Genomic DNA, 26,916 nt, shown 5'->3' with positions numbered 1-26,916 from the left:
CAATTTACTTAAGGACACACTTAGGGCTCTTTATAAAGAAATGCAGAGAGTCTACAAAAAAATCATTGCAAGCATAATAAAGCTGGGGAAGTGGCTTCAAGATGTGTGTGATCCAGTTGTATACAGTACTTATCTGGTTATAAATACAAATTCCCTCCCTACTAAGATGCTTCTAGCTAATCACTCTAAATTACAGTCACATGGCCTGGCTTCAAGACAAAGCTAAAAGGTGTCGGCAACCTCCACCCTCAGTGTCACCTTAAGGCTTAAAAATAGCTTTCTCATGACATTGACTACGCTGCCTCCGAGCCTCTGTTTCCCCCGCTTCCCTCCCTCCCACCTTACTCAGATTGTGCTAAAAGGAAACAGGGACTTCTAAAAGAGCCTACTGGGCTGGGCATAGTGGCTCATGCCTGTAATCCTAGCACTTTGGGAGGCTGAGGAGGGCAGATTACTTGGGGTCAGGAGTTCAAGACCAGCCTGGCTAACGTGGTGAAACCCCGTCTCTAGAGAAATATAAAAATTAGCCAGTCATGGTGATGGGCACCTGTAATCTCAGCCACTTGGGAGCCTGAGGCAGGAGAATTGCTTGAATCCAGAAGGCAGAGGTTGCAGTGAGCCGAGACCATGCCATTGCACTCCAGCCTGGATGACAGAGCAAGACTCCATATCAAAAAAAAAAAAAAAAAAAAAGATTCTACCCAGGCATGCTGATATTTTATCTGGCCTGTGATCTAGCTGGGCATTGATGCCACACTTCCTGTCTGCCTTGTCCTGTAACTCAAATGGACAGTTACAGCAAGGAGGAGGGCATAATGCAAGTCCTTCTGACCACAGACTAATACTTGTATTCATCCAGAGCCACCATAAAGAGTTCTAGAAAACTAAGTGTAGATTTTGTTAAGTTGGGAACACTTACTCTGAATGGTCTGCTAATTCCCTTTACATTCATACTCAATAATAGTGCTGATTAATAAGATCTATAGTGACAACAATCACCTGAATGTAATTGCTTTTATTTAGATCATGAATCATGACCATTTTGATGTTTTCAAACAAATTTCTGAGACTACATAACATGTCCCAAAAGTTGATAGGAATGTTCAGCTGCAGACATTCATTATTACTTTGCAATTAGGGAGAAGCGAGTCCATTGTTGACCTAGGTTCATGGGAGGCAGAGAATTATGTAGATGATCGCTGGGTCCTACTGCAGAGAGCACGGTGGAATTGTCTACAGATCTTAACATCCAGACAGAACTCGCCTTGGGGAAGCATGGGCTGCTGAGGAGTGTGGGATCTGTGCCCTTTGCCTCCAGGGAGAGCAAGCACATTAAATGGCCTTGAGTGGGCCGGGCACGATGGCTCACACCTGTAATCCCAGCACTTTGGGAGGCTGAGGCGGGCAGATCACCTGAGGTCAGGAGTTGAAGACCAGCCTGTCCAACATGGTGAAACCCCATCTCTACTAAAAAAATACAAAAATTAGCAGGGTGTAGTGGTGGGCACCTGTAGCCCCTGCTGCTCTGTAGCCTGAGGCACGAGAATTGCTTGAACCCAGGAGGCAGAGGTTGCAGTGTGTTGAGATTGCACCACTGCACTCCATCCTGGATGGCAGAGTGAGACTGTCTCAAAAAAAAAGGGAAAAAAAAAAAAGGGCCTTGAGTACCTTCTCCATGAACTTGCTGCCTGTCAGTCACGGTTGTTGAGTACTTCTCCCTGCTTTCTCTAACTTGCTTTCATTAAAGTCTTTTATTTTATTTATTTATTTATTTTTTGAGACAGAATCTCGCTGTACACTGTGTCACCGGGGCTGGAGTGCAGTGGCGCGATCTTGGCTCACTGCTACCTCCGATTCCAAGGTTCAAGCAATTATCTTGCCTCAGCCCCCCAAGTAGCTGGGACTACAGACGCCTGCCACCATGCCTGGGTAATTTTTTTTTTGTATTTTTAGTAGAGACAGGGTTTCTCTATGTTGGCCAGGCTGGTCTTGAACTCCTGACCTCGTGATTTGCCCGCCTTGGCCTCCCAAAGTGCTGGGGTTACAGGCATGAGCCATCACACCTGGCCTCAAAGTCTTAACAACTCATATGTCAACTTGTTAATTACCAAAAGAGAGAGAAGAAAACACCAGTTTGCAGTAATGCATTTAGAGGGAGCCCTCAGGCTGATTTCTAGGCCCCACCCAGTTCTCCTCTGAGTGAGCAGTATTTTGAAGTTGCCTCCAAGAGTTGGACTTGATCATTTAGTTTCCTCTCATTTCTAAGAATTCCTGAGATTCCAGGTCAGTGCCACAGGGGAACCTTGGGAAGTGTATGTATGTCAGAAATTTAGAGGAAGAATGTCATCAGAAATTGGAACTTGAATCCACAAGAGTATGAGAGATAATTGCTTCCACTTCAGAAGTCATTATCCTGTGCCCCCAGAAGCCATGTCTGTAGAGCTGGCATGAGAACTATGGTTTAGATGGGCTGTTGGCACATTTTACTTTGTGCTACAAATTGTTTGCTTGCTTTTCTCTCTGTGGGTGTCTCTGTGTCACTGTCATGGAGAGGAACTGGATGAGGGAAGGAAGAAGGAGGCTGGGTGTGCAGGTAATTGTGCAGTAGCGGTTCTCCAGAGAATCCTACCCAACGGTCATGGGGTGATTTCCTTTGCCCAGACTGTCTTTCTACTGTTGCCTTTGGATAGACTGGAACTTAAAAAAAAAAAAAATCTTAACTGCGGTTTCCTAAATCATTTGACACTCCAGTCATCCTGCAAGTATTGTTATAAGGAGTTTCCCCCAAAACAAACTGGCTTACTTTTATCTTCAAGAATGGGATCAGTAAGCTTGGCTAGATTGTCCAGTTCGTTTGGGCCCAAAGTAGATTTCTTTCTCTAACCCAGGCCTACCTAAGAGGATGCTGGGGTCTGAGTAGAGCCAGCCTAACCTCCACGGCAGGCTGGTGACACTGCTGACGCAGACTGGTCACTGCCCTGTGGATTGCTTTATTTTTAGGGCAGAATTGCTACCAGTTATGAAGTGCAGGATGCTGTGTTAGTTAATTAACAGCTATTTATAAGCGGCTATCTATATGAGGTTCTAATGCAGAAGTTGGCAGGAAGGAGTAAATGAGAACTGAAAAACAAAATGCTAAATGCAATGTGGTATCCTGGATTGGATCCTAGAACAGAAAAAGAACATTAGTGGGAAACCTAGTGAAATCTGTGTAAAGTCTGGAGTTTTGGTAATAGTAAGGTATTAAAGTTAATTTCTCAGTTTTGATGAATGTATCATAGTTATGTAAGATGTTAACAGGAGGGGAAACAGAGAACAGTATATGGGAGCTTACTGTACTTTCTGTAAACTTAAAATTATTCATAATTAAAAATTTATTAAAAATAAAAAGAAACACCATCCAGAGTCACAATAACTTCAGTAAAGTAAGTCCCTATTGACAGATTCTTTGAAGTTTTAAGTTTTTACTGAATGCTTTATTTTGTTTTTATTTAGTTATGATTTTAAATTAATTTTGTTGTCGTTTTTTTAGAGACAGAGTCTTGCTCTGTCATCCAGGCTAGAGTGCAGTGGTACAATTATAGCTCACTGCAACATTGAACTCCTGGGTTCAAGGGATCCTCTCACCTCAGCCTACCCAGTAGCTGGGACTACAGGTGTGCACCACCACACCCGGCAAATTATTTTTTATTTTTATTTTGTGGAGATGGAGTATCACTGTGTTGCCAAGGTTGGTCTCAAACTCCTGGCCTCGAGCAATCATCCTGCCTGGACCTCCCAAAGCGCTGGGATTACAGGCATGAGTCACTGTACCCTGCCTGAATGCTTTATTTTGAATATTTTGTATTAGAAGATATTTCTTGGTGAAACTAACACAGAAAAGCTAATAAATATGTGATTTGTTTTGAACTTTTTGTACAATCTATATCAGAGACCAACTACTTATTAAATGGTGAGTGGGAATCTCAGAATACCTTCCGTCTGGGTCCTTCAAATTGGGACTTAAGGGCCTTCAGTGTGTGCAAGGTTTAATAAGCGAAAGGATGATTTCACCCTACTGGGAAAAGATGGTATTACTGAGCAATCAAAGATAAAATTACAGGATTATAGATGAGATACAACATGTTACAGCTCTTCTCCTTGTTAAAATCAAGTGCTCAGAACTTTTCACAGGAGGACAGAGTTTTATATCCAGAGAGATTAAGTTTCCAGTGACACAATTTCACAGTGATAGGTATGCTAGCAGTCCAGGGAACAGGAGCAGAAAAGGCAGGTCCACGTGATCCCCACGGGCTTCCTGGAGAAATTGCTAATGACAAAGCTCCAGCTCAGTCTGACCAGCTAGCAAAGTAAAAGGGCCTACGTCAGTGTTGATATCTCAAGGAGACTTGCTTTTAGAAACCTCCATGGAGCACAGAGTAGTAATGAAGATCTCCTGCTAGAGGATGAGACATTTGGACCCTAACCCAACTGACTCTCTCTTATTTATTTTTATTTATTTTTGAGACAGTCTCGTTCTGTTGCCCAGGCCAGCGTGCAGTGAGTGGCGTGATCTCAGTTCACCACAACCTCTGCTTCCCGGGTTCAAGCGATTCTCCTGCCTCAGCCTCCCAAGTAGCTGGGATTACAGGCATGCACCATCACACCCAGCTAATTTTTGTATTTTTAGTAGAGACAGGGTTTCACCGTCTTGGCCAGGCTGGTCTCGCTTGTACTCCTGACCTCAGGTGATCTGCCTGCCTCGGCCTCCCAAAGTGCTGGGATTACAGGCATGAGCCACTGCGCCTGGCCCAAACTGACTACCTTAAGTAAAGGGAGGAAGAGTCCAAGGAAACACCTCTTGCAGTGGATTTTGTGGCATTCTTTAGCATGGGGCCAGCTCTCTTGCAGGGCTTGATCCCTTCCCCATATTTCTGTTGCAGCAGGTCTGGCAAGGGGCCCTGGGCATTTGCATTTCCAGCAAGCTATCAGGTGACGCTGATGCTACAGATCCGGGTACCACATTTTGAGAATCCAGACTTTCTTTTCTGAGTATCATGAATGCAGTTGAGATTTGAAATCTTTTTCCCCTTTAAAGCCCTCCATTAAATGTGTATCTTTTCTTAAGGTCCAATCCTTTTCTTTTCCTCCACGCTGTAGTGATAAAGATAGAAGTGGAAACTGGAGGACAAGTGTCTGTCTCTGATTGGCTTCTCTGCAGAACTGAGGACCTGAGGTAGCCCTTGGGGTGATAAAGATATAAAACCACAGGCGCTTGTAGGCTTGGGCAGAAAACATTCATCTTGATGCCTTAGCAGTGTTTTTCCGTGACTTGGAGGGCCCGGCTGTTGTCAGAGTTGCAGCTTGTTTGGAAGTCCACATGGCATGTAAGTGGACCCACAGGGGAACCTGCTGAACAAAGGGACCCAGATTAGTGAGGTAGGTCACACTGGTGGCAGCACCAGCTAGAGCCATCTCTCTGGGATCTGCCCCATGCCTGGCTGGGCTTCCTCCCAGAGAGCAAAAGGGGATCTTATCTCATAAAGCACCCACGCTCCCCTTTTATCTGTTAACTCTCTAAAACTGTGGGATGAGGGGTTTACTTTTCTGAATAATTATTTTTCAAAACTTGATTTCTTTTTTAAAAGTAAAAAAGTACCACCTACTGTGGAATGTTTAGACAATTCATAAAGGACAAAGACAAAAATTGCATAATCAGATGTATCTATATCACCGTTTTAATATTTAGAGGTTTGCCTTTCAGGTTTTGTTTTTTACTCTTGCTCTTGCTCTTTCACACATGTGCAAATCTTCTTCTTTCTGGGTATTATGTAGATCATGGCTGTTGTTGCCTCTGTATGGCTTTGCCTCTCACTCTGGGTATCAGCTATGTCTTTATAATCAGCTACAAGGCCCTTTTTGATAGTCATTATTTCCCTATCACTGCCTAAGCTCATCGCCTCTTACTCCCTCTGCTCCCGTTTGGCCGGTTTCCTTTGCTAATCTGTGCACACGCTGTTCACCTCATGCTCAAGGCCTCTCTACTCACTGTTCCTTCTACTTGGAATGCTGTTTCCCAGTTCCTCACTTCTTTCTGGTCTTTATTCAAAAGTCCCTTCCATAGCAAGACCTTCTTGGACCCCTTTAACATTTAACATACTTTTTATTTATTCATTTTTTTGAGACGGAGTCTCCCTCTGTTGCCAGGCTGGAGTGCAGTGGAGCGATCTCAGCTCACTGCAACCTCAGCCTCCTGAGTTCAAGCGATTCTCCTGCCTCAGCCTCCCAAGTAGCTGGGATTACAGGTGCACGCCACCACGCCTGGCTCATTTTTGTATTTTTAGTAGAGATGGGGTTTCACCATGTTGGCCAGAATGGTCTCGATATCCTGACCTCATGATCACCCACCTTGGCCTCCCATAGTGCTGGGATTACAGGTGTGAGCCACTGCGCCCCACCTATTTCACACACTTCTTCCCATAAACTTCTTTCATTTCTTTCCTCCTTAGAAAGCATGACTAACTAACATAATATGTATTCTACATTTTACTTACTTGTCTTAACTATGGTCAGCTTCTCCAGCTAGAGTATAAACTCCATGACAAAGGGCATCACTGGGTTGCTTTCTGCACTGTCCCCAGGCCAGTGCCTGATGCAGGGTTGACACCCCATAAAAATCTGCTTTAAGATGTCAAATGAATGAGCTTAACAATACATCATAAATTATATTCCATATTCCATGACATATTTTTCTATATCAAGATTTTTAATAGTATCAATTTTTCCCATTGTGTCAATATATGACTATACCACAGTTAATTAAACATGAATTTAATAATGAATATACCACAATTTGTTCAAATGTTATCCTCTATTAACTTCAGTATTGTAAGTTTTTGCTTATTTTGCTGTTCTAATCGGCACCTTAGCAATCAACCTTGTATGTATTTGCTCAAATCCTGATAATTTCCTAGAATAAATTTTCAGAAATTAACCTTCTGGGTCAAGAAGAATATATCTTTAAGGTGTTTGATCTACATTCTCAAATCACTATCCAAAAGGCTGTTTCTCTAAGCTGGGATTTCTAATGCTGATTTCTTTGCACCTTTGACAATACTAGACATTATTTTTCAAAAATATTCCAATTTTTATGAGTAAAAAGTGGTAACTCATTAAATAATTTTATGTTCCTTAGGTTACTGGTAAGATTGATCTTTTTTATATTTTTAAAAATTGGATACGTGTACTTTTTTCTTTTCTTTTCTTTTCTTTTCTTTTTTTGTTTTTTGTTTTTGAGATGGAGTTTCGCTTTTGTTGCCCAGGCTGGAGTGCAGTGGTGGGATCTTGGCTCACTGCAGCCTCTACTTCCTGGGTTCAAGTGATTTTCCTGCCTCAACCTCTCAAGTAGCTGGGATTACAGACTCCTGCCACCACACCTGGCAAATTTTTGTTTTTAGTAGATGCCGGGTTTCACCACTGGTGTCAGGCTGATCTTGAACTCCTGACTGCAAGTGACCCACCTGCCTCCGCCTCCCAAAGTGCTGGGATTACAGGCATAAGCCACTGCGCCTGACCTGGATATGTATATTTCTTTTTATCCATTCTTAGTGTATGTCCTTTGCTTAACTGGTGGGGGGTTAATTAGCTTTCTTTTAATGCTTTGCAAGTGTCCTTTATATAGATAAGAATTTAAAAACATGTATGGTTAATATTCTTTGCCATTTGCTTTTAAATACTTTCTTTTTTTTTTTTTTTTTTTTTTTTTTTTTTTGAGACGGAGTCTCGCTCTGTCGCCCAGGCTGGAGTGCAGTGGCGCGATCTCGGCTCACTGCAAGCTCCGCCTCCCGGGCTTACGCCATTCTCCTGCCTCAGCCTCCCGAGTAGCTGGGACTACAGGCGCCCGCCACCTCGCCCGGCTAGTTTTTTTGTATTTTTTAGTAGAGACGGGGTTTCACCGTGTTCGCCAGGATGGTCTCGATCTCCTGACCTCGTGATCCGCCCGTCTCGGCCTCCCAAAGTGCTGGGATTACAGGCTTGAGCCACCACGCCCGGCCCTTAAATACTTTCATGTTGTTTTTTTTCTACCATTACCTTGATCTTGACTTTGTGTTGTTTCCTGATATACAGAACATTTATATGGAATAGGATATGCATATATTTTATGTTTTGAACTGTTTTCAATGTAACGCTTAAAAAGTTTAACTCATCCTAAGACCGTATGAGCATTTCTATTTATTTCTCCTAGTTACATTATGGTTTCATTATTTTCCCCAAATTGTTATTCAGTCCTCCAATTCCACTTATTGAATAATGTCCTTTTCCTCCCTGACTTGACATTTCCTTTATTACATACTAATTTGAATGTGTTATTTCGTTGTTTTGGCTCTGACAATTTTATTAACCTGTGCCTTTCTGTAGGAAAAACCTACTTTAAAATTATTAGAGTTTTATAATGTGTTTTTCATATTTCAGACTACAAACTGCTTCTCATTTTTGATTTCCAAAATTATCTTAATTATTTAGTATCCGTATTTTTCTTGAAGAAGAAATTCAGAATCATTTTTTTCCAACCTCCAGTGTTTAAACTTGCATCAGTTTCACAAATACATTTGGGAAGAAATTACTGCTGTTGGCTAATTCAATTAGCAAATTATGTAGTCCCTTTCTTTAGTGCCATTGTGAGATATGATTTGATATGCACTGCTCCTGGGACAATTCCCAGTTTCTGGAAGCTCTTCATCTAGCAAAGCTCTGTTCCTCCAGGTGCCGTCTTTTCCTGCTCCTTCCTACCTCATTTCCAAACATTAGGAGACAGGGCCTTCGATGAAAACCATGATTTCAGGATGTGGTGCTATTGGAGCTTCCCTGTCTTCCCATGAAGCCTGTCTGTTTGTGGGTAAGGAGGGGAGTTGCATTCACCAGCATGCAATGTACTGACTGCCTTTCCCATCCTGACTGCTAAGTAGGCATGGATGTCACAGAATGGATGTAGAATGATGGCGAAACAATGTGTGTTTTATTATTGACGTGATAGCATGTGCTAAAGAAAGAACGGAAACAACGGAAGCCCACGGTACAGGATAACTGGTCAGCGATTTTATTGGTACAAATCTGAGTCTGGGGGACACAGTGAAGATATCTTCAGAGTCTTATCTTTGTTTCAGAGGTTTCCCTTTTATGAGACACAACCTTGGGTCAGTCGGTTTTTAACAAAAACAGTAGTTAATTCTTATACATAGTTTTTGCTTTCTAGGTTAAGCATCATTCTAAGTACTTTCCACATATAAACTCATTTAATTCTCACGACTCTCTTATGTGAGAAATCCTATTATGATTCAGGTTTATTGCTTATCTCAGTTGAACTCCTTATGCCTTACAGCAGGTAGAAATTCACTTTAGATTTTGGCATCAGGTGGTCTATCAAATTAATTTTTAGTGTGCGCTTCATCCTTTTCTATCTTCGTTAATATTTAAAAGTTATAGTTAGGGAGACACCTATGGCTGCTAACCAGGTATATTTTAAACTCAAATTCATCTTTTATAAACCTTTTATTAGAACATAAAACCCATACACAAAATTTAGAAAGCAGATGTATCCCTTAATGAGTCCTAAGGCAAACACTATTATAACCACTACCCACGTTGTGAAATAGATCTTTGCCAATCATTTCAGAAGCTTTTCCCATTGTCTCCTCCCAAGGTTGGCCCTCTCTTTTCCACCGAAGTAACCACTATCCTGACTTTTCCAGAATCACTTCCTTGAGTTTTTGTATAATTTTATCACTAATGTACCCCTCTAATGACTATAGTTTAATCTTGCCCAATTTTTAAAATCTTGACATACTTTTTACATCTATTTTAGTCTGCAGGTTTCTTCTCCATCTCTTATTCTTTACAATTTACCTATAAAAGAACCTGGGGTCCCTTGACCTAAAGAGTTTTCTAAAGTATAGGTTTTGCTGACTGTGTACTTGTGATCCCCATTCAACACTTTCCTCTGTCCTTTCCATTCTCTGAAAATTGGCAGATAGATCCAGAGACTTGATTGGATTTGGGGTTGATACATTTGGCAAGACTATAAATGGTGCTGCGTTCTTTCATTAAGAGGCACATGATATCTGGTTGTCTCTCTTTTTATGATGTTAGCAGCTGTTGATGCCCAATGCCTAGATCCATTAATTCATTGGAGGTTGCAAAACTGTTTTCTTCTACTTTTTTCATTGGTTAATTGGAATAATTTTAGAACAAGCTATTTTCCTCATTTATTGTTTGACACTCTGTGCTACAATTCTTTTAGGAAAAGCCGAAAAGATGCTTTATTCTCTTCTTTTATCAAGTGTCTAATTAAAGAACTGGTGGCCTATCATTCTACAAAGGTGAACAAACAGGTTTTTAGGAAATATTACTATGAATTCATGTATTTGGAGCTATTTGAAAAGTCTTTTCTGGGCACAGTGGCTCATGCCTGGAATCCCAGGACTTTGGGAGGCCAAGGTGGGTGGATCACGAGGTCAAGAGATTGAGACCATCCTAGCCAACATGGTGAAACCCCGTCTCTACTAAAAATACAAAAAAAATTATCTGGGCATGGTGGCACGTGCCTGCAATCCCAGCTACTCAGGAGGCTGAGGCAGGAGAATCGCTTGAACCTGGGAGGTGGAGGTTGCAGCGAGCTGAGATCACGCCACTGCGCTCCAGCCTGGCAGCAGAGTGAGACTCCATCTCAAAACAAGAGAAAAGTCTTGATCCTTTTAAAGATCCAATCGTCTCATTTGCTTCAAGGTTGCCTTTGAGTCCTTGTGTCGTGACTGTGGTAGTCATTCCTAGCTTTCTTGTTGTCTAGCACGGCAAGATATTCCAGGATCATGTGGCACCCTTCCTAGAATTAGTATTTTTTTTTTCCCCCCCACAAAAAGCTGGGTTTCTTTTTGTGGCAATGGCACTTCAAGATTGCTACGGTTTTTGAGGGCTAGGGAGGTTTTGTAGAGTTTGTCATTGTTTTTTAAGGCCTCTTTACTGGTTAGAATTAAGAAATATATATGTTTATATGATATCTCAAGGGTTTATACTAACACTTCCAATTCAAATCACAGTTACAGGACTTGATACTCACCTGTATTCCAACTGCTCACTCTTTTTCTACATTGAGTATGTTGGTTCACAAAGACGCAGGAAACGATGAATTAGAATATTCTGTAATTATTGACATACTTTATCCAATAATATTGCACATATCCTGTGAATAGCAATATTGATGCTACAGCACCAGTATAATTAACTGAGAAATTAAATCTTTTTATTGCAGCACATGCTCTCCCCAGTGTCTCCCCATCTTTAAATATGCTATATCTATAGTATCTGAGTTTACAGCCATTATACATTGTACTTTATCCCTATTGGTTCTATTTATCTTAAATATACCTATTTATATATCTATGTGTATATATCTCAGACTACCAACTTTTTTTTTTTTTTTTTTTTTTTTTTGAGACTGGGTCTCACACTGTCACCCAGGCTGGAGTGCAATGGCACGAGCTCGACTCACTGCAAACTCCACCTCTGGGGTTCACATGGTTCTCCTGCCTCAGCCTTCCCAGTAGCTGGGATTACAGGCGGGCACCACCACACCCAGGTAATTTTTTGTATTTTTAGTAGAGACGGAGCTTCACTGTGTTGGCCAGACTGGTCTCAACTCCTGACTTCATGATCCGCCATCTTCAGTCTCCCAGACTGCTGGGATTACAGGCGTGAACCACCACGCCCGGCCCAACTACCGCCAATTCTTTTTTTTTTTTTTTTTTGAGATGGAGTCTCACTCTGTCGCCCAGGCTGGAGTGCAGTGGTGTCATCTCTGCTCACTGCAAGCTCCATCCCCCGGGTTCATGCCATTCTCCTGCCTCAGCCTCCCGAGTGCTACAGGCTCCCGCCACCACGCCCAGCTAATTTTCTTGTATTTTTAGTAGAGACAGGGTTTCACCGTGTTTGCCAAGATGGTCTCGATCTCCTGACCTCGTGATCCGCCCACCTCAGCCTCCCAAAGTGCTGGGATTACAGGCCTGAGCCACCACGCGCGGCTGCCACCAATTCTTATATCAATGTCTCCATAGTCATTTTGGTTATTAAAATCAATCTTACATTCTAGTAGGCACATCCAAGACAGCTCATGAGAATAAGCTTCCCTGAGTTCTTGCCTGTTTTCTCACTGGGCCCTTTATACTTAAATGTCAGCTTTGCTGGATATACAAAATTTGTCACACATTATTTTACAAATCTAAAATATGTTACATCATTTGTTTTTGAAATGAAACATTGCAGTTGAAATGTCTGATGATAATCTAATTTTGTTTTCCTTCCATCTTTTTCTTAAAGGCTCAGGTAATTAAAAAATATCTTTCTATAAGGTTTAGTAATTTTACTGGAAAATTTTTTTTGTGTTGGTTGTTTTGGGTTGACATTTAGGGGTATACGTGAGGCTCTTTCAATACAGTTGGAGCTCCACATTCATGGGCTCCACATCCATGGATTCAACCAACTGCAGGTCAAAAATATTTGATAAAATGAAATAAAAATAACAATATAACAGTAAAAATAATATAAATAAAAGATACAGTATAACTATTAGCATAGCATTTATATTCTTTAGGTACTATAAGTAATGCAGGGATGATTTAAAGTCTACAGGAGGATGGGTGTAGGTTATATGCAAACACTGACATTTTCTTTCAAAGACTGGAGCATTTGCAGACTTTGACAAGTGTAGGGGGTCCTGGAACCAATTTCCCATGGATACTGAAGGATGACTGCATATACTTCCTTTAATTTTAATTGTAGGAGAGTTTTCTCAATTTATAGTTTGTTTTGTTTTGGTTTGTTTGCTGGGATTATGCTTGTAATCCCAGCACTTTGGGAGGCTGAGGTGGGTGGATCACCTGAGGTTGAGAGCTCGAGACCAGCCTGGCCAACATGGTGAAAACCCATCTCTACTAAAAGTACAAAAATTAGTTGACATGGTGGTGGGCATCTGTGATCCCAGCTACTCGGGTGGCTGAGGCAGAAGAATCACTTGAACCTGGGTGGCAGAGGTTGCAGTGAGCCGAGATCATGCCACTCACTGCCCTCCAGAATGGGTGACAGAGCAAGATTCACTCTCTCAAAACCAAAACGAAAATCAAGATTGCTTTCCTAACTTAACAGAGCTTCTTTTAGAGAGAGAGAGAGAGAGAGAAAGAGTGTGTGTGTATGTGTGTGTGTAGTATAGTGTAGTGTTTAAGAAGAGAATGATTTGTTTACTGAAGTGTATTAACTCCACTCTCCCCCACATTTGTCTGAACCTTCTCTTTGCTTTGTCTCCTTCGTTTTTGTCCTCAGTTTTAATTCTACTCTCAGCAGTTTCTCCTCAGTATGAAGCCGTGGCCTGAAAAAAGTTCTGGTGGGTTGTATGGAAAATTTGCAGGTCTAGGCTGTGTCTGCCCCTCCAGGCTCTCCACAGACCTCTCTTACAATCTGCTGTAGGGATGGGACATGTGCTCCTGATGCCAGCTGCTGTTCTCACACAGGGCGCCAGGCTTTCTGTGGATACCTCCTGCTATTGAGTGTTCCTCTGGCTCCAGGTCCAGCAGAGCTCTCATTGCTCACTCTATTTCCCTGCACAGATGCTGATAGCATGCAGATTTTGTGCTATTACTGGTTTATTTCCATTCGCTTATGTTTTGAGGTTGATGAGAACAACCTTGTCACCTAGTTTTGTAATAAATATTGTCTGTGGGTTTTTTGTTTGCCATTCTAGTTCTATTTTTATTTGGGAAATTAGAGAGATTAAAAAAACGATACCACTGCTGCCAACATTTTCCGAGAACTTTCATTTTATTTTGTATGTACATAGTTTTCATCAATCAACAGATATTTATTAAATGGTCTATGGCAGGTCCTATTATAGACACCAACGATATAGCTATGAACAAAACAGAGTTTCTACCCTCAAGACATATAATAGGAAAATAATGGTATTGATCATATACACCACTAAATAAGTGAGAAAACATCAAATATAAGTAAATTTCAAGAAGTAAATGAAAGGAGATAATATGTATCTATTCTTTTTTTTTTTTTTTTTGAGACGGAGTCTCGCTGTGTCGCCCAGGCTGGAGTGCAGTGGCCAGATCTCAGCTCATTGCAAGCTCCGCCTCCTGGGTTTTTACGCCATTCTCCTGCCTCAGCCTCCTGAGTAGCTGGGACTACAGGTGCCCACCACCTCGCCCAGCTAGTTTTTTGTATTTTTTAGTAGAGACGGGGTTTCACCGTGTTAGCCAGGATGGTCTCGAACTCCTGACCTCGTGATCCGCCCGTCTCGGCCTCCCAAAGTGCTGGGATTACAGGCTTGAGCCACCGTGCCCGGCCGTATCTATTCTTTTAAACCATTTGATTACATATATACACACACACACACTTTATATACACGCATATACATATTATATATATGTATATATACACACACATATGTACATACACACAAAGATATTTGACTTACATACAAATATTTTTGAATAGTATTTTCTGGATTACAAAGCGTGTTTCCATATAATGCATTCTTTTATCTTTTTATGAATAGGCAGATAAGGTAGATTTTACTCCCCATGTGACAGAGGAGGAATCTCATGTTTAATAATTGTAAGTGACATCCAATACACTTATAGCCAAAGCTTCATCAAGTATATTTTGAATCTGAATCTGCTTTTTTAAAAGTTAATATTCTATTTTTTAATACCACATTACATAAAACACTGTGCTGGGGGTTAGAGATGACACCTTTTCGGCCCAAATAATGAAGTTTCAATTAGAGACAGTAAGATATCTGCTTAGCGCTGTCAGGTGCAGGGAGTGGCGGGGCAGGCCTGAATGAAGTTCCGTGCGAGTGAGGAAGCATCGGCTGTCTTCGCGGTGGGATGTCCCGGGGAAGCCTAATGAAGGAGATTGTATCTGAGTGGCCCGTGCATATAGAGAGACGGGGCATTTCTAGTTGGAATGAACCAAGTGAACAAAGACAGGTAGGCATATCCTTAACGTAGCTGGAGGAGAGTGGGAGTTCAATCGACTGTTTAGTTTTTCTTCATACACTCATCATTCAACGAGTTTTTAAGTTACTATGTGCCAGGGCAGAGATAGAAAGATAGATAGGGAAGGAGGTTAGTCTAGTGGGGGAGACGTGTGCTCCCCACCTGATTTGAAAGTGAGATCTTTCCGTGGGACTGAATCTTCACTCACCTGCAGCATGGGACAGAAACAGGCAGCCGGGGGAGGAGGAGCAGAGGATTTTAGTGCTGGGATTCTGAGCCATTTTCTTGGCAGCCTGCTTGGTGTTCCTAACCTTGAAAAAAATCAATTTGCTTGGAGCATATTATGTCTGAAAAGCACCCGTGGGGGAAAAGACTAGAAAAGTGTGTTGAGCGTTAGATGTTAGCGGAATTTAAATGTCATGATAAGGAATTTATTTTGGGGTAGTAAAGCATGGTTGAGAGTTTTTGACAAGACTGACCTAAGATGCCAGCACATCCATGAATTCGGCCAAAAGTTCAAAAATCAGTTCCACCACTTTCTGAAAAGATGACTGACATATTGAAGAATTTATTTAAACCCCCTGAGCTTCATTTTCTTGATCTATTAAAAATGGGAATTTATGTATTTATTTTGTATTTGTATTATGTATTTATTTTATTATGTATTTATCCACTGACACCTCATTTATTCATTCATTTTTAAGGTTAACTGATATTTAATAATTACTCAGTTCTGGTCGAGCTCCGTGGCTCACGCCGGTAATCCCAGCACTTTGGGAGGCCGAGGTGGTGGATCACGGGGTCAGGAGATCGAGACCATCCTGCCTAACACAGTGAAACCCCGTCTTTACTAAAAAATACAAAAAATTAGTCAGACACGGTGGCACACGCCTGTAGTCCCAGCTACTTGGAGGCTGAGGCAGGAGAATGGCGTGAACCCAGGAGGCGGAGGTTGCAGTGAGCCGAGATCACACCACTGTCGCCTGGGCAACAGAGCAAGACTCTGTCTCAAAAAAACCCAACAATAAATAAATAAATAAATAAATAAATACTCAGTTCTGGAGCTATATGGGCAAATGTAGTAGCCACTCACTCAAAGGAGCTATTGAACAATTGTAATGCAGATAGTCTGAATTGAGATGTGCTATCAGTGTGAAATATACACTTGATTTGGAAGTCTTAGTATGAGAAAAAGAATATAAAATACCTCATTAATAATTTTTATGTTGAATACATCCTGAAAGGAAAGAAGAAATAAGTTTAAGAGAGCTATTGTACAGCATGGTGACTATAGTTAATGGTGATACATTATATTATTGAAAAATTCCAAGAGAGTTGGTGTTAAGTGCTCTTGCCACAAAAATTATAGCTATGTAAGGCAATACATATGTTAATTAGCTAGATTTAACTATTCCACAATGTATATGTGCTTCAAATGCATAGAATTTTATCTTTCAATTAAAAAATAAATTTGAAAAAATGTTTTTTGAAATTAATTTCATAGTTCTCTTTTTCAAAAATATGTCATTTAGAATATTTAAATGTAGCCTCTTTTACAGCTTGTACTGTATTTCTATTGGACGATGCTGCTCTAGATACTGGGTATACAATATTGAATAGTGGTCAGAGACAAATAGTAAATAAGCACGTTTAAATATCAAAGTCATCTAATTCTAGACTGTGAAATAAGTGCTGTGATCTTCCCAACTGCTTCTCATCCCACCTTTGCTCTCTCCGGCCCCTCTATTCATTTGCGGCATTTTCCTAGCCACTTCTCTTGGTTAGTGGGGCTTCTCTAACTTCCACAGTTGTCCTCTCTCAGGAACTCTGGCTAATTTTTCCCTTTTGGGGTCTTGCAACTACTGTGACCATCTGTTTAAATATTTCTTCAGTGACTAAAAAAACAAACTAAAGCCATCCAAATTCCAAAGGCAAACAGAATTCTTCATCCCTCTTCAGTAGAAATCTTCATTCTCTCTTTCCTTTATTGTCAAAATGACAATTTCCTCCAATACTATGGAAATTGGGAGTTTTCATCCACAGAGTGGGTGGTTTGTATCCAAATAGCAGGGCATATGTCTGTCTAGTTCATGCCAGCCTTCCTGTAGGCACTACAGCTTCCCCATGGGACTCGGAACATTACTCACCTTCTAGCCATAGGACACATCCTTTGTATGTGGACAAACTCACACAATAACATGTCATTCCCATTATATCCATTTCAGTACAGTGTATGAATGACACTTTATGCCAGTTGGCCTTTTCCTGAGACAAAACAATCATATTGGTAAGAAAGCAAGGGAGATATTACATTAGGTGGAAAACAGAGTTAAGTGACCAAGTTAGAAATGGTTAATGAATGGCTGTGTCAAGTCGTTCAACTATTTAGTTCATGTTTATCAAGTCTGTTTTATAAATCCAGACCTGTGTCAGGCACTGGCTACGATGGGAGGATAATTTCTAAAGTTCTTATAAATTTGCTATCTAATTTCTAAAGTTCTTGTAAATTTGCTGCCTTTAAGATGTTTATAGAAAGATAATTCTAAAACATAAACAAAATGCTAATAAAGCAATTAAAGGACAGGACCAAATCAAAATGTATGGCAAGCATGTTAAGGACTGGGAGAGGTCAGGAAGGAAGATGTGGATGAAATTTGCAGACATCTTGAAAAAACTCTTGGAGAAAATGGACCTTGATATCTGGATGTGACTTAAACAGGTCAGGAGGAGAGAGAACAGCTTGACCCAAATGGAGTGGAACGGGATACATGAGAGAAAACAGTGGGAGACAGTGTTGCCCAGGACCCTATAGTCAATCAGGAAATGTGACTTCCAGGCCTTTTGATCCCAGTAAAGTGGGAGAGAAGAGACATCATTTTCTGCATTTTGGTTTTCTCCAAAGTTAAATACCAGAATATAAGCAACAACATGCATAACACTGGAAATAGTTGTATTTATTGGGCATTCTATCTTACTACAGGGTATGTGCTGAGAGGTGCAGTTATTTCTGCATCTTGCAGAAGGTATCATATGACTATTGCCTTCAGGTGTAGCTTAGTAGCAACTGCAAGTGGGGTTTCATTACAGCCACAGAATGTCTTTTGCCAAAATGAACACCAGTTATCAGGATCATAGAATGTCTAGCCAGTGCTCAAAGAAATTCGTTCCATATACTACACAGGAGCCAACATGAACAAAATACTCCTCGTTATTATTCACTTCCTGAATGAGTTTCACCTCCAAGCACAGGATGCCTAGAAAAGAAAAAAAAAACAACTTAAGCTTCAAATTTCAACATATCTTTGGGCTTTTGAAATCATTTAAATGAATCTTTTAGGCTTTTTCTCTAGAACAGATTTATTGAGATATAATTCATATGTCACAAAACTCACCTATTTAAAGTATAAAATTCAAGGGTTTTAGGTATATTCACAGAGCCGTGTGACTGCCAGATCTACAGTAACCTTGGAAACTCTTTACCCATTAGCAATCACTCCTCATTTCCCCTCCCATCTCCCTCCTCCCTGCTCCCCGACTGCCCCCTGATTCCTAGACAATCACTAATTCACTCTCTGTGTTTATAGATTTTCCTATTCTGGAAATATCATGTAAACAGAGTCATACATTATGTGGTCTTTTGTGATGGATTGGCTTCTTTTATTTAGCGTAATGTTTTCAAGATTCCTCCATGTTGTAGCCTCTATCAGTATTTTATTCTTTTGGTTGCAAATACCATGCCATTGTATGGACATACCACATTTTATTTACTCCCTCTGCAGTTGGCAGACATTTGGGCTGTTTCCACTTTGGGGCTATTATGAATGATGTGGCTATAAAAACTCATGTAAAAGTTTTTATGTGGACATATATTTTTATTTCTCCTGAATGAAATACATTTAATTCTCATTTTCCACAGGAGTTATGTTCTATAAAGTTGTCATCATCACTGAATTAGCAAATACTGAGCCACTGCTCCTAGGCAAAATACAGGATTAGGTCTGGGAGACTGCTGGTCACAATATTTTTGTCAATCCATCCATATGTAACCTTGTTTTGTGTGTTTCTGTTTAGAGATACTTTACTGAAAAAAAAATACATATATATAGTAAATTTCTTTGCTTTTTAACCTCACAACAATGCTATCCACTATGCTTTTTTATCGATTGTTATCTCTGGAATTCATAAATCTAGACAACTTTTTTCCATCACTCCATTACTCTCTATGCTTTCTTTAGCATTTTCTGGAGTGGTCTCACATACAGATCAGTGAATTTCCTCTCTCTCCTTCTGGATGTAAGTACTAGTGCTTGATTAACATTGAACTCAAGGCCAACAGCACTATGATGCATGCCTGAGTGAAGCTTACCTAACACGTGTGTTTTCTCCATAAGGAGTTTCACCGAACTCCTCACTCTGCCATTCTGAAAGTGCATGTCTCCCTCTTAGGCTTTTTATCTTCACCTGAAGCAAAAGAGAATGAGGACAATCATCTGAATTAACTTAAAGAAATCTTTATAACAGAAGAGAAACGTGTTTGGGGATTAGATTTCTAGCCAGAGTCAGTGAGGTTTTCCATCCTGATTGAATTCTTCTGAAAACTTTTTAATGTTGCAAAATGCTTTGACTGAGCAGCCTTAGGTTACTCCACAAGCATTCTTTTTATTTCTTTCAGCAATATGGACGATACATTTAAAAAGTCTGACTGAATTTTTGCCTCCAGTTTGAAACTCATATTTTAAAGATAATCTTAAAGCCAGAAATTTTAAATATATTCACTGAGGTCAATTCATCAAACTTTATGGAGTTTCTACCCTGGTTCATCTATCAACCTTGCTCTGGATGCAGCAAGACACTCTAATGAAAGTGATGTCTTAGTTCTTTTTGTGCTACTATAACAGAGCACCACAGCCTGAGTAATTCATGATGAACATAAATGTATTTAGCTCATGGTTCTGGAGGCTGGGAAGTCTAAGACAGAGGGGTTGCATCTGGTGAGGGTTTTCTTGCTGTGTCATAACACGGTGGAGGGCATTACATGGTGACCGAGAGGAAGTGAGGGTTGAACAGCAATCCCACTCTCTTGATAACAAACTCACTCTCTCTGTAACAGCATGAATCCATTCACGACAGCTCAGACCTCTTAACGGTCCCACTGCTCAACACTGTTGTGTTGGGGATTAAGTTTCCAACACATTCAAACCATAGCAGATGATATAATCTAGAGTTGCAAAAAGCCATTAATTTGGGATTCTGGTAGCTAAGAATATGCAATTAAAATTCTGCATAGTTGGCTGGGCGTTGGTGGCTCATACCTGTAATCCCAGCACTTTGGGAGGCCAAGGTGGGCAGATCACTTCAGGTCAGGAGTTCGAGACCAGCCTGGCCAATATGGTGGCCATCTCTACTAAAAATACGAAAAATTAGCCAGACGTAGGGTGTATGCTTGTAATCCCAGCTACTCAGGAAGCTGAGGTGGAAGAATCACTGGAATCCAGGAGGCAGAGGTTGCAGTAAGCCGAGACTGCACCACTGCACTCCAGCCTGGGAGACAGAGTGAGACTCCATCTCAAAAAAAAGAAAAAAAAATTCTGCATAGTTGTGTATCCATCAGTGTCATTAGAGCAGTTAGTGTTAGTGGCACTTAAAATTGCACTATGTGAATAACTGGCCCCTTTTATAAAGTATCTCACTAAGTGTGTACTGTTGGCATGAAAGGCTGCCTAACTTTTCAGGGCCTCACAGCCCCTCTATTATCAGGTACCTAAAATTGCCTGGTCCCTCTCGTACAACTATGGCATAACTATATCCCGTGATACATTATTCTGTAACAATTGGTTTTCCTCTTCTATTATTTTTTATTTTTCTATATGATAATGAGACTGTCCAGGAAAGCAGAAGTCTAGGAATACATATATTAAAACTACCATTGCAAAACTAACATATTTCCCTACTGAACCCTCAAGTTAGTGTATAAATTGTTGTCATCTCTGGTTCTTTACCTGGACATCTTTCTGTCAGTTGGAAAAATGTTGGGTTGCCATAGACCTCCCTGTGTTACCTGTCTCCTCTTTTGACTTTTATGTCACACAAGTTACTAATCCCACAAACGAACCCTCTGCTCCATTCATTCAGTACACATTTGAAGGTCCTCCAGTGTGGTAAAGGTGCTAGGTGCTGGCTCCTCACTATCAATGAGACAATTTCCTAGACCTTAAAGAAGTTTTACCCTCTCATGAGGCGGACTAATATGAACACAAGTAAGTACAGTAATTCCATGTTCTGTAAAAGAATATACAAGGCACCCAGGAGACCCAAAGACTGGTTCTCACTTCTCCCAGACAGTAGAGGGAGCCAGAAGTGGTTTTAGGTTGGTGCAGTGGCTCACTCCTGCAATCCCGGCACTTCGGGAGGCCAAGGCAGGAGCATTGCTTTAGCCTAGGAGTTCAAGGCCAGCCCGGAAAACAGGTTGTAGACATTCTTTCTCTGCAAACAATAAAAAAGTATTATCCAGGTGTGGTGGCATGTGTCTGTGATCCTAGCTACTCTGGAGGTTGACGTGAAAAGATTGCTTGAACCCAAGGAATTCCAGGCTGCAGTGAGCTATGATGGCACCACTGCACTCCAGCCTGAGTGACAGAGCAAGACTCTGTAGCAAAAAAAAAAAAAAAAAAAAAAAGAAGAAGAAGGAAGAAAAAACAGCTTCACCTCAAGGAAGTGATGAGATGAGCCAGGAAGAGAGATTCTAGTACAACTGATTTAGACATGGAGTGATTCAGAAGGGCATTCCAGCATTTCCTTTAAGAAAGGCTTAAAGATGAAAACCCATATAGACAGTCCTGATTTACATTATTTTTTTTTTATCTTACAATTAGGAGAATGTGAGTCCAATATGAGACTCTAGTTCTTTGATTATAATACTTCCCCTTATTTTCTGTCTGCTTCTCCAATTCTCCTGGTGCCAGCCTCCTTGATAACAGGGCATGGAGTCATATTCATCTACCACAGCATCTAACACAATTAGTAGGTCCTTAAAAATGTGTTGGGTAAATGAATACCATAAATCCATTTTTCATTCATTAAGGGCAACTCTTTGCCCTGGAAACTAGTTCTCAGTCATTTTGTGTGGTTATGCTGGCCTCTATCTCTAGGCCCCTAGATTTTCTTTAGACATTTCTAGCTGTTAGAGCTTCAGGGAGAAAGGCCAGGCATGGCTGGAGTTTCCATTGGAAGTGGCGAAACAAATGCACAGATTCTAAAGAGAATGCACAGATGAACAGATACACAGGTTCTAAGGCTGAGAATTAAGCTCTGGCTTATGAACTTGTTCCTAATTTTAAAAAATTACACTCTTTGACCTATGTCATGTATAAGTAGGTAGAAAAAATGGTATAATTCAAGCACCCACTTTCACCCTGATAATCTTCCTTTTTAAAAAAGGGTGAGACTTGATTTCATTCTTTTTTATGACTGAGTAGTATTCCATGGTGTGTGTGTGTGTGTGTGTATATATTTACATGTTCTTTATCCAATCATCTATTGATGGTCACTTATGTTGATTCAGTATCTTTGCTATTATGAATAGTGCTGCAATAAACATAAGAGTGAAGTTATCTTTTTAACACAATGATTTTTTTTCCTTTGGGTAGATACCCATTAGTGGGATTTTTGGATCAAATGGTAGTTCTACTTTTAGTTCTTTGTTATGCTAATAGCCCAGACTTCATTGCTCTGCAATATATCCGTGTCATAAAACTGCACTTGTACCCCTCAAATGTATACAAATTGTAAAAAGTGAGACTAATATATATCCTCTAGCATGTAGTAAAGAGACACCAAGTTTGGTCTTTCGTTCCTCTTACATGATCTACTCCTCATTTAATGGAACCCTTCAGGAACTCCCTGATTTGCCTCTTCGTGGTGATCCTGGTCTATGCCATCTCCCTGGCTTCCATGCCATCTCCTAGGCTTGACACGGGAGGTAGGTAGCTCAGGGGCCCAGGAAGCCAACCCTGCCCCTTCCCTCCAGGTCCATTTCATCTCCATAGTATTCCACACAGATGTAAAAGTATTCATACTTTTTTGGTTTTTTTTTTCTCTATGGAGAAAACTTAAAGCACTTTGGCTTTAAACTCTTAGCAGGAGAGGACCCACTGGGAAAGCTCCTCCTCTCTCTAGTGGTCCTTTTCCACTCACTGACCACCTCCATCCCAGCACCAATGTTTGGAGTCTCTCCCTGAACTTCAGGTCAGCCTCCTGCTCCTGGGACACACACACCCCTCTTCCTTCCAAGGATGAAATGCTAATTATCAGAGATATTACAGACTAATGCCTTAAGGAGGAAGGAGTTCATTTCCAAACTACCACATAATTTGTAAGGCAACACTCTCTCTAGCAGTCTGGACATCTTATTACTCCGCAGATAAACTATGTAATTCCCTTCTTCCAGCCAGTGCCACCTTCATCCTCCTCACCATCCAATTGTAAATTGTACTCTCTGGGCTCACTAGGAATAAGAGAAGGGGCCATTGTGGGGCCATATACTCATTGCAGCTGGCTCTTTAGCGAAGAGATGCTTGGCTATTGCTGCACCCTTAAGGAACAGATTAACTTCTTATCTAAAAGTCTGTTCTACCCTCCGTTTCTAACTAAGCAGGAGGGGAAGCAATGGATTACTCTCCCCTTCATAAGTGTAGGTAATTGATGACCTGCGTGCACAATAGCGGGTCACAGGCTCTGACCAAGGTTTTATTTTTTTCTGAATTATGGTTCATTTTCATTAAGCCTTACAAAGGAATAAAATTCCAGCTGGATTTAAGCATTTTGTGCAGCATTTAATGAATCACCTTTCCTGAAGAAAAGGAAAATTACACAAACTCTCCCAGAAAATCCAGCCAGCATAGTCATCATAGCTTTATGATACAGAATCGAGTTAATTATGAAAAACACTCAATTCCTTAAAGAAATCTTTAAAAATCTTGAACATCGTGGCCATGTATCCTGGTGAGGCTAAAATTGGTCAAAAGCAGAGCAGAATAATAAATGATAATTTCTGCTAAATAATTCAGGCTATCTGAACTCTGATATTTTACTGACTTTAATGAGTATAATGGGTCCAATTAGAGACTGCTTCCCTTTACTGTGCCAGACTCAATAGGCTCTCTCTTAATTGTGGGCTCCGTTTTTATTTGGATAACTCATCTCCACAAATTTGTCCTGAAATCCCAGTATCTGGCGTTAATAGCTACTAACTAACTGTATGTCAAAGTCAGTCACTGAGTAAGTTTTGATCATGATTATCATGAAGAGAAAGAGATTGTACTGGGGCCTGTCAGCGGGTGGGGGGCTAGAGGAGGGATAGCATTAGGAGAAATACCTAATGTAGATGATGGGTTGATGGGTGCAGCAAACCACCATGGCACATGTATACCTATGTAACAAACCTGCACATTCTGCACATGTATCCCAGAACTTAAAGTATTAAAAAAAAAAAAATTAAAAAGAAGATGAGTAGAAAGCAAAGCAAAAAGAGAGAGAGAGAATGAGATTGCAGAACAAAAACTAGATGTATCACTACACTAGTTCATCTGGGATAAGCCTCATTTGTAAAAGAATGGAATGGGTCTCTCTCAAACGTGGCCTTTCTTTCTCCCCGCGCAGGGAAGTGATGCCGACATGGTGGATAAGAACAAGTGCTGCACACTCTGCAACATGTCATTCACTTCAGCGGTGGTGGCCGATTCCCATTATCAAGGCAAAATCCACGCCAAGAGGTTAAAACTCTTGCTAGGAGAGAAGACCCCATTAAAGACCACAGGTACGTGCAGGAACAGTGATCGCGGGGAGACCCTGAAAACCAAGTGCTGGCCTGTCATGCGGATCATGCTCCTCCTTCACAGGCAGTTGTCAGAACCAGAGCCTAATGGTAGATGTCACTCAAAGCCTTTAGGGTGGCTGAGCTCAGCAGACCTGGCTGTCGTAAGACCCCTAAATACCATTTCAGGTGCTCATTCTATCACCCTGGCTCCTTCTGATGAAGTATTGCAGCAGCTTGCATCTGCTGAAGAGCTGTGTGTGTTCTGCAAGATGTTGTCTATCATGCCTACTGTGTATTATATAAGATGTGATATCTATTCTGTTTTCTAGATTCCGTCTGCAATTAGAGTGGATCATGCATGCAGTGTTATGTGTAATAGAGAGGTCCCCTACCAATGTCTGTATAATGCAGGACATCATCCCTTTTTTACCTTGGCAGGGGAGGGTGGGAGGAAAGGAAAGGAAAACTGTAATCTTTAAAACTACTTTAGTGTGCCAAGAACCGATTTTTTTTTTTCCTGAGATTACATTCTCAGCATCTTTGCAGGGGACCCTGTGATTCATCTTGCAGGCGATCCTGTGATTCAAGCCTATTAACTTTCACAAGTAAAACCTTATATATTGAAAACTGATGATTTGACCTTCTAGTTGCTTAACTAAAATAAATTCTTCGGCGGTCTATCACATCATGAAACTAAAATACTCTTATAATGTAATCAAGATAAACTATTTGGACAAGATTTATGTTGTGGCAGAAACGTGACCGAACAGGTTATAATCCAGAGAAGTTGGGGGCATATTTCATGGTGCCTACTCTTTCCACGCAATTAAAATTTAGCAGTACATTTTATCTGCTGTCTAATGAATCATGCATAAACTGTAGGTGTAATTATTTTGTAAATGGTGTTTTGGAAACTGGAGAGAGTCTGAAACAATGCTTGGCTTTTATTCTTACCACTGTTTTTCTTAAGAAAAATGTATTCTTTTACTTAGAGAATCGCAAGGAATCATTTTACTATATTTTTCTAGTTAGTTTAAACAACATTGTTTTTTTAAAGGTGGCTGTGACATTCAGGCATAGGATGAGGTTGCAAAACACATGAAATCTGGAGACAAACTCTGTATGTTTGGGGGCACAGGTTGTGTATCAACCTTTGACAAGCAGCCAGTCAATTGAAACTCCTGATTCTTGCTCCCTTAAAGGTTGCATATTCATCTTGTAACCTACTCCCCATCAAATCTCTTAAAATACACATCTCAAAAAAAGTCACTGGAAAATTTTTACCTGTTTTCCATGAATTAATAACCAGCCCATTTGTTCTTTCTGTTGAAGCAGAATATTTCTGTTAACTTAAATTTTGGAGGTAATGATGGAAGAGGAGAAGGTGTGTGTTTGCTTATCACATCAATTAGCAAATGGGAGAGTTATTCTTTCTGGAAAAAAAAAAAAAAAAAAAGTCGCCACATGGTAACACTAGTTCTTCATGAATTTAAATACAGTTTCAAGACAACAGAGCATCCAGCTGTTTTCCTGAATTCAAACACCCTCAGACCTGGGAAATGGAACTTGAGGGTAATTTGTTAGCCGTCATCAATATATTCCACAGGAAAAGGAGAAAACAAAGTGCAGCCTTTACTTGATGGCTTAGTCTTGGCTGTTCATGGGACTGGCTCAGCCTTCCCTGTTGCAGAAACCAGGTTGCTGGATAGGCAAGAAGGGAATGAATAGGGTGCACAAAGCTATGGCTCAGGTTGGTCCTGCCTTGTGCCAGTACCCTCTTCATACCCAGCTCATACCCCCTTCTGCAGTGTGCCCTCCCATCCATTCCACTCTGAAGCTGCTTTGAGCAGAAACGATCTTGGAAAGTGGCAGCACCAGACAGATCAGAGGGCCTAGGAAGCTAAACTGGCTCCTGGCTTGGGTTGGTGTCAACCCAACTGTTGGCGGGGAGCAGAGAAAGCAAGGCCTCCTACTAGAGGGAGCAAGTAGTCAGACATGAGGCAGATTGGTTAATAGGAGAAAAGACATGCAAATGTATGCAATATGTATACATGACAGCCTTCAGAATGA

At 40.8% G+C, this 26,916-nt stretch overlaps 1 protein-coding gene across 4 annotated transcripts in view; it reads left to right on the top strand.

The window, feature by feature from the left end:
- ZMAT4 (zinc finger matrin-type 4) overlaps positions 1-26,916 on the top strand; it is a 372,597-nt gene that overhangs the window by 182,906 nt on the left and 162,775 nt on the right. For all 4 annotated transcript variants that reach the window (XM_031669498.1, XM_017961971.3, XM_017961970.3 and 1 more), the window contains exon 4: positions 24,690-24,846. In XM_031669498.1, the coding sequence (XP_031525358.1) occupies positions 24,690-24,846 (157 nt within the window). The remainder of the gene's footprint in view (positions 1-24,689; positions 24,847-26,916) is intronic.

The sequence above is a fragment of the Papio anubis genome, chromosome 8 (genome assembly GCF_008728515.1).
Source record: "Papio anubis isolate 15944 chromosome 8, Panubis1.0, whole genome shotgun sequence".
Taxonomy (NCBI): Eukaryota; Metazoa; Chordata; class Mammalia; order Primates; family Cercopithecidae; genus Papio; species Papio anubis.
The sequence above is the reverse complement of the archived record's forward strand: the minus strand, read 5'-3'. Positions and strand labels throughout refer to the sequence as shown.